Source organism: Octopus bimaculoides, chromosome 2 (assembly GCF_001194135.2).
Source record: "Octopus bimaculoides isolate UCB-OBI-ISO-001 chromosome 2, ASM119413v2, whole genome shotgun sequence".
Lineage (NCBI taxonomy): Eukaryota > Metazoa > Mollusca > Cephalopoda > Octopoda > Octopodidae > Octopus > Octopus bimaculoides.
Genome location: NC_068982.1, coordinates 57,805,354 through 57,814,611, shown reverse-complemented (window position 1 = coordinate 57,814,611; position 9,258 = coordinate 57,805,354). Strand labels below are relative to the sequence as shown.

At 34.1% G+C, this 9,258-nt stretch overlaps 1 protein-coding gene across 3 annotated transcripts in view; it reads left to right on the top strand.

The window, feature by feature from the left end:
• The window catches only part of LOC106876256 (centlein-like), a 367,586-nt gene that overhangs the window by 315,621 nt on the left and 42,707 nt on the right, over positions 1 to 9,258 (top strand). For all 3 annotated transcript variants that reach the window (XM_014924756.2, XM_014924749.2, XM_052977284.1), the window contains 3 exons: positions 3,570 to 3,663; positions 5,818 to 5,909; positions 8,457 to 8,640. In XM_014924756.2, the coding sequence (XP_014780242.1) occupies positions 3,570 to 3,663; positions 5,818 to 5,909; positions 8,457 to 8,640 (370 nt within the window). The remainder of the gene's footprint in view (positions 1 to 3,569; positions 3,664 to 5,817; positions 5,910 to 8,456; positions 8,641 to 9,258) is intronic.

Below are 9,258 nucleotides of genomic sequence, written 5' to 3'. Positions count from 1 at the left end.
ATATACACACATGTATGTATATTTATATTTTTATATATATATACATGTATGTATATTTATATTTTTATATATATATACATGTATGTATATTTATATTTTTATATATATATACATGTATGTATATTTATATATATATATGTATATATATATATACATACAAACATGTATGTATATTCATTCATATATATATATATATATATATGGTTTGAGAGAAAAGAACCAAAGTTCATAAACTCATCCATGAAAATTCACAGTCACATATAGAAAAATTAATAAGTAAATGCACGATAAATAAGTATAATATAATACAAAGTAAAATCATAAAATAATGATAATAAAATGACTACACGTGTTTCATAACCAAGTTTTCAAATAGGAAATAAAATATATTCAAATCGATTAAATCGATCGAAAATCAATTCTATTCAAAAATATAGCTAATCTTCAGGTCAAAATACAACGATAATAATAATAAAAAGAATGTATATATCAACCACATTCTTTTTATTATTATTATTATTATTGTTGTGTGTTTGTGTCTCCTCATCTTCATATCTTGTGATAAGTGTAAAATGAATGTCACTATCATTCATGCAAGCTATGTCATTCATTTCCAATATTTCGCAAGAACATGTCTGGCCACAGAGAAAGATAACCTTGCTTGGAAACAGGCGAGGGTTGGCAACATGGAGGGCATCCAGCCTTTGAAAATCTACCTCAATAAATTCCATCTGACCCATGCAGACATGGAAAAGTAGGTATTAAAAGGACAATGACGATAATACAAGCTATTGTATTAACTCACTGATTAGTTAAAACAATATTAATTCATTTTCTTACAACTTGCCTTTCATTTGAGATTCCTTCTTGTATATCTTACACATTTTGTGGAAAGATCTAAAGTAAATGATTGAGTCAGCGCCAGTTTATGATTGGTATCTATATTACCAACCTGCAAATAAATGAAAATCAATGTTGTGGATTCCGTCTATATCCCTTTATATTCTCAATTGAAATTCACCCAGGTTTACTATGTATTTCATTCTTCTATATTCAATAAAACAGGTATCGATCAATAAATATAGGTCATGACCCCAGCATGGCCATAGTCTAACAACAAAAATCATTTAAGAATTCGAAATATAATAAATCTTATGAAAATTTATAGGTCAGGCAATTTTGAAAATTATAGGTTACTTGTTATGACTTTCTCTTCATATGTGTATATATATATATATATATATATATATATATATATATATATATTCATAATGAATTATAGAACAATCCGGAAATGAATCAGAGACAGTTTGTCTATTACAAGATATTGCAAAACATATTCTTGACACAGTTTATATCTATATTTAAAAAAAGAAAAGAAAACAACATAAGCATATTTCCAGTAAAGCTTTTCCATTAAGCTCAAAAAGCAATCTGATACCCCCCTCCCCACACACACACACACTGCCACCCTACACATTCCTTCTTTCTTCAAAATTAAAATCTACTCTGCTGGTCTTAATGGATCTAACACATGCTGGCAACTTAAGAAGGGATAATAAAATAACATAACATAACAACGCAATCAAAAGAGATTGAGCTATTCATAATTATTGGAATTATGATATATCTCTTCGTATTTTATATATTCATTGATAAAATGTAATGAATTTATTTGCTTTTATCGTTATTGATTGACTTAGTTAATCAATAATAAAGCTTTATTAGTTGAAGTGATGATGATGGTTGTGGGCTGGGATGGCACATGTAAGTTATATCAATGTTTGTGAGTTCATACTTTGTTATACATAAACTGCTTTACTTTTTTATTATTATTATTATTATTATTATTATTATTATTATTATTATTATTATTATTATTTTGAAATTTCACTAATGAGAAAGTGGGGGTTTGCATATAACCTTTTTTCCTGGTTCTTATCAGCTGGAGAAACAGAGATGACTTAATGATGACAGAGGATGAATTCAGAGGGGAGTGGAGGGAACAGTACATAGGAAGATGGGATTGATCAATGCTTAGAGTAGGGCAGTGTTTCCCAACTTATTTTCCTCCAGGCCCCACTATAATTTTACTGAAAAATGTATGCCCCACCAGCAGTTGAGAAAAAAAAGAACAACTTTATTTTTAATATTTTATCACAGTTATCTAATTCAAAAGAATCTACCAGTAACCCTTTTTTATTAAGTACTGCAGAAGAAAAAAAGTACATTGTTGACTAAGAAAAAAGTATATATATATATATGTATATATATACCCAGGCCTATTCCCCATTTTTTTAGGAGTGGGTAGCCACAACAAGACACACACCAGGCATTCCATTCATTTCCCAGTTCAAAGAGGTAAGCCCCGTTCTCTGCTCAGTTGAGCACCAGGGTTGATGTAACTAATATTTATATTTCACTTTTTGCAAATTTTTCAAATATAATATCAAATACTTTTGGTCCCACTGACAGATTTTCTTATAATGTTTTTAATTTTCCAGTTGTTTTAGCAATTAGTCAGTGAATCTTCTAAATTTAATTAGTCTTTAATCAATTCCTCAACATCTTCATTCACATCTTGATATATCTGTCCACAACTTGATTTAAGCCCAGTTTTGACTGATTCAATAAAAATGTTCTATTTTCTAAGGAATTTTCCTATTGCTAAAATTTATTGTTGTATGAGATGTTGAAATTTGCTTGTTTACATGGCTAGTTTGGGAAATCCTCATTAGCAAAACAAGAGAATCTGCTTTTCTTCAGTTAAAGGAATAAAAAGGTTTGCTTCTCCTGTATAGCATGTTTCTATGGAATATGCATTGATGAAATGTTTGACTTAGTTTGCAGTTTGTAATCATTGTACAAATAAATTGTGTTGTAGTACCTAATTATTTAAGAGTTTTGAATAAGAAACCGTATTTCTACATCAGTGACACAAACAAGATTAATATTGAAATATCTGTTTCAGAATTTCCTTTGTAAGATTGCTTACATGCTTATTACACTATGTCTTAGTGTAATAAGACATAGTGTAATAAGCACTTTGTCTTAATCAGTAAGGGTTATTTCCTGTTTGCTTCTATCTAGAAATCAAATGAAATGGCTACTATTCCCTGAAAAAACTGCTTTTATGACTTGGACATCAATGTTTTAAAACTGATCTATTTTCCATTACATTTCAGACAAATTCAGTGCTGAGTTGCCAAAGCAGAAATATTGTTAAAACAAATATTCTGCTCAGTACCACAGATTCACTTGTCAGTTGCTTGACCTTGACCACTTGAGCAAGTCCCTTAGTGGCTGACAATATGTGCATCTCTGATCATGTGTAGAAGTAGTGTGGGAGCATCATAGCCGTGTGTTTGAATAAATGTAACAAAAGAAAAGTTTGAAGGAAATATTAACCATTTTGCACATTTTCTAAGGGTAACCAAATAAGAAATAACAGTGGTTACCAGGGGCAAAAATCATGTTATACAGTGTTGTCATAACAAACATGATATACCATGTTTTAAATGCTTCTGTTTTTACTTTGTCCTCATAATAACAATGATTCTTCTTTCCAGATTAAAGAAGAGACTTCATCAAGAAGTAAATCGAGTTCAGAAACTTGAGCAACAACTAAGGGTTATAAGAAATATCCAGAGCTCATCAGAACAAGTAAGCCCTTAGTTGATTCTACTGAAAGTTCTATAGTTAAATTAACCAAGCTTATCATGCACCTTTATTGTTTCATTTTCATATGATCATGTAGTTGTTAGGACTTTAGTATTACAATCAAGATGGCAAGATGGAAAAACTGTTAGCATGCTGGGAAAAATGCTTAGCAGCATTTTGTCTGTTTTTTTACATTCCACCAGGGTCAGCTTTTCCTTTTGTCCTGAGTTCAGTAAAATAAGTACCAGCTCAGCAATGGGGGGGGGGGGGTAATCGATTTACCCTCACCCCACCCCCAAAATTACTGGCCTTGTATCAAAATTTGAAATCAATATTGCATGTGACTTTGTTAATCTCTAACTCATGCAAAAGATGAGCTATCAGTTGGATTATAATAAATATAATTTTTCTATAGGTTTTATTCCACCTATATTGCTGTTTCTAGATCCTAGTTATCATGTGCGTGTGTGTATATATAGTTTAGTTTCCTTGAATATACACGTTCTTCATGGTTACAGAAAAGGCACAAGCATGGCTGTGTGGTTAACACACTCACTTTACAGCTAGGTTGTTCTTTGTTTTTCATCCTACTGAACAGCAGCTTAGGTGAGTGCCATAACTTGGCTTACCATCAAAGCCTTGAAAGTAAATTTTGGTAGAGGAAACTATGGGTTCTCATTACACACACACACATACATTGATAGACAGGTACATAGATATAAATATGGATGTGTACAATAGTGCTTGAGGATATATAGAGCCACTCCAGTGGAATAGACCTGTGATCAAAAGCAATCCAGTCATGACCATCCCACCTTTTTATATATTAAAAATTACACTGACTGATGTTAGAGTGTAATTTGATGGAAATTTGTTGTTATTTCTAGCAAATCCAGCAGTCATGTGGAGGCTTTCTTGGCAATTCAAAAGCACCAAGTTACAAGTAGATGTACTGTTGTTATTTGTTCAGCATGTCTGGTTGTGGTAAAGTAAATTGTTAGATTGTCTTTCCCTTATCTGGGGACAATTCTTGAGTATCAAGCTTATCTCCTCATTCAGAGTTGGTAACAAAATATCACCAGGCATTTGTTTATTTATTTATTTATTTATTTAGGTAAGATAATTTTAATAGATCAAGAATTTATCCTGTATTTAACATACCTTTATTCATATTTGTAGTCCAAGCCCATGTTAGTTTTTTTTTCTATTAATCTGTATGCATAAATATAGATATACAGGGTGTCCACAAAGTCTGGGTACATAGAATAACTAAAATAGTAACATAAACAATTAAATATAAGACATAATAATTTCTCAAAGTATGTGTTAATCCCCATGTACCCAGCCTGTAAATAAAATCATAACATAAACAATTAAATATAAGAAATAATAATATCTTAAAGTATGTGTTAATCCCAATGTACCCAGACTTTGTGGACACCCTGTACATACACACACAAGACCGCTACACTCATAAACATATATACATGCGTATATACAAATGTACATGTGTACATGCAAACTAACAAGCAAACAGACAAACAATTATGTATATATACATACTAGCAGGACCCGGGAATATTTCACAGAATTAATGGTAAACTTATTGGGTTATTTCTGGAAACTTTATCCAAAAGCCCTAAAAGCATAGCCTGTGTTGTGTCTGTATCAAAAGATAGTCGCTCATCTGCTGATCATTGAAAAGTGAAGGAAATTGGAATACAATGATTACTTAATGCATGCACAATTTTATAGACTTAATACACAATACTCTCTCTCTTTCTTTCTTTCTTTCTCTCTTCACCTTACCCTCTTTTTCTCTCACGTTTTTCTTTCACTTTTCTCCTTTTCTTTCTAATCATGTGAAAGTGTTACAGACAGGCTAAGTAATGGAAGGAAAAAAACAGTACTAAAAAAAATTACACATTTCACTCACCACCACCTCTCTCTCTCCTCCCCCTCATTTCCCCCTCTTCCCATTCCTCCTCTCCCTCACCCACCCCCCTTCAACTAATCACATGGAAGTGTTACGGATGGGCTAAGTAATAGAGTGACAAGCAGAATTATTACAAGATATATCAGTCTGCCATGATCTATCGCCCAGTCTTCTCCTTTCATTCTCTGAGATTTCATCTAACTGCTCCATTCTACCTTCAGAAACTGCCAAATCAAGATTCTGACTCCAAGCAAGTTGTGCCTGAAAAGCTCAATGCAGACAACAATAGAAAGGTTTCTCACAATCCTCATAGGTAAGCTAATAATTTTTCTTGAATTATACCATCCCTGTGTAAATATGTATTACAGTCACTTGCATTGCTTCAAATATTTTTTCTAGAAACTATCTTCTCTACAGCAAGACTCCTGTGCCTGTTCCTCTATCATCCTTTGTCTCTCTACACCTAGCATAAAGTCACCGCCCACTTATGAGCCCAGGAACATGAAGTGCAAGAGGTGCAAGCGCACCTCCTAAAATTTTTGTGGTGATGCAAAATCAAAATTTGCACCCAAACTTAATTTTCTCAGGTTTAGAAAACAGTGCATAAAAAGTAGCTCAAAGATAGATTTCTTCTCAAAGAACAAAAATAAATAAAAAAAAAACAAATAAAACCTTGTTTGTAAAAAACTTTGGACCTGAGTTTGCATCCCCTAAGCAAATTTCATTCCCAATCCAATGTTTCCTCTCTGCTACAAACCCATTCATTCTAGGATCTTTTCTTTGTCTTGTAAGTTATTTGGTGACTTCACTAGCGCCAATGTCATGAAGAAAAACATTCAGTACACTCTGTAAATTGATTGGAGTTAGGAATAGCATCCAGTCATAAAAACCATGTCAGGAGGGCATTGAAGTTCAGTACAGTTCACCTGCTTAGCTTCTCAGATCTTGTAAAAAGCCATCATCTCATGCCAGCATGACAGACAGATGTTAAATGAGGGCTATGGAAGTTATAAAAACAAAAATGTGTTTGTCCACATATATTTTGCGTAAACTTTCAAGGAACGAAGCCAGTATTCTCTGCTGGATGTGTAATGTCAGTGTGCATACTAGACAGAGTATAAGTGCCTTGAGAGAAAAGTTGGACCTAAGAAGTATCAGATGTGGTGTGCAAGAGAGACGACTGCGCTGGTATGGTCATGTGGTACGAATGGATGAGGATAGCTGTGTGAAAAAGTGACACACCCTAGCGGTCAAGGGAAACTGTGAAAGAGGTGGTGAAGCACGACCTTCGAACAGTAGGACTCACCGAGGCAATGACTAGTGACCGAGACCTTTGGAAATATGCTGTGCTTAAGAAGACCCGGCAGGCCAAGTGAGACCATAACCTGTGGCCTATGCCGGTGGTGTAACCAGCCCATTTAAGTGTACCTTTCTTTCATTGGACACTTAACTATGCTTGTGAAGACCTGTTGAGGCAAGTGAAATCAGAATCGAATTCGATGACACCACCGCAGGACTGGCATCCGTGCTAGTGGAGCGCTAAGAGCATCATCTGAGCATGATTGTGGCACGTAAAAAGTACCATTCGAGCATGATTATTACCTGCATCGCCTTACTGGCACTTGTGCCAGTGGTACATGGAAAACAACATTTGAGTGTGGCCATTGCCAGTACCGCCTGACTGGCCCTCATGCTGGTGGCACGTAAAAGAACCCATTACACTCCCAGAGTGGTTGGCATTAGGAAGGGCATTCCAATTATGTTCCAGTCCTTAATGTCCAGCTTCAGTCACTGATGGCATAATTCTGTTTTTCTTAGTTAAATTGCACTTACATGACATTGATCAACCCATAGTTTTAGTAGACAGTATTTGCCCAAGACAGTATGCAATAGTATTGAACTCTGAACCACATGGAAGCTAAGGGAATCTCTTAATGACTGAGCTTGACCTGCATCCATCCATTTGGAGAATCTACCAAAAATCTAGACTTTTAGAAAGTTTTGATGGTTTATCTTTTCTTTTACTTGTTTCAGTTATTAGACTGTGGCCATGCTGGGGCATAATCTTGAAGAACTTTTAGCTGAATGAATCAATCCTAGTACTTATTTTTTAAAACCGCACACTCATTCTATCAGTCTCTTCTGTCGAACTGCTAAGTTACAAGGGACACCAACACTGATTGTCAAGTAGTGGCAGGGGATCAACACAGATACAAAGATATATAAAACGGGTTTCTTTTAGTTTCTGTCTACCAAATCCACTCACGAGGCTTTGGTCAGCCAGAGGCTACCGTAGAAGACTCTTGCCCAAGGTGTAACACAGTGGGACTGAACCCATAACCATGTGGTTAGGAAGCAAGCTTCTCACAATACAGTCACATCTGCAATTAGAATATTTTTTTAATCAAATTTTCAATTTTGAAGATGTATTTGCCTGGAAAGTGATTTGATTTGAGACTGTCTGTTTAAACTAAAACAATTACAATTTGTAAGACACATATTAACCATTAAAAATACACAAAACTGTTAACTTCACTTAAAGATTTATTATTTGGTGCCAGCATTTTTGTTGCACCAATTATGACCTGGTCACTGACAAGGTTCCACTGTGACAGGAGGTCTGTGTCACTGACCTGGTCACAATTAGTACAACAAAAATTTTGAACCAAATAATAAATGTTTAAGTGAAGCTAATAGCTTTTGAGTGGCTTCTGTGTTGTAATTATTTTGAATTTTCAATATTTTTTCCTTTTGGGTTTTTTTGGGGTTTTTTTTCAGTTATCTTTTTATTTTAATGCTTCATGTAATATTTTTTTCTCCGTAAGTCATTATAGATTTTCTTGAATGATTATACATTTAGATCACCTGGGTCATCTCCAACATCTCCAAAATCTCCAAACAATATCGTTGAATCTTGGCTTCTTCATACATCACTGTCAGAGCCTTGTCTACCACAAAAATTATCTCTTAATCATTCAGGTAATGGTTTAAACTATGTTCGTGATATCTCTGAATCATCTTCATCTACCAGGAATATCAAAACGGTGAGTATTTCTTTGAATAAAACCAAACATGTTAAATACAAGATATATATATATATAATCAGGTCATCCCATAAGTTCTGTCCGAATTTTGAAGAAAGAAAACAAGTGATCAAATGTTATATTTAATTGAAATTTAATCATCAATGTACTTTCCCTGATTATCTGTGACTTCCTTCCATCTATTTACAAGCTTTTTAATCCCATCAATGTAAAACTCATTTGGTTTCAAAGCAAAGAACTCTGAAATGTCAGTTTCGACCTCCTCCTGGCTTGTGAAAGTTATGTCCCCCAAATGATTCTGTAAACTGCGAAGCAAATGGCAGTTTGAAGGAGCAAGGTCGGGAGAATAAGGTGGATGAGTAATTTTTTCCCAACCAAGCTGTTCGATCTTCTGTGATGTGATCTTTGCAGTGTAGGGTCACGCATTGTCCTGATGAAACATCACTCCTTTTCAATTCACTAAAGCGGGTCTTTTTTCCTTCAAAGCTTGGTTCATACGCTCTAATTGCTGACAGTAGACTTGAGCATTGATTGTTGCATTAGGTGGTAACAATTCAAAGTTAATTACTCCTTTGCAATCCCACCAGATAGAGAGAAGAACCTTTTTTCAATGAAGTT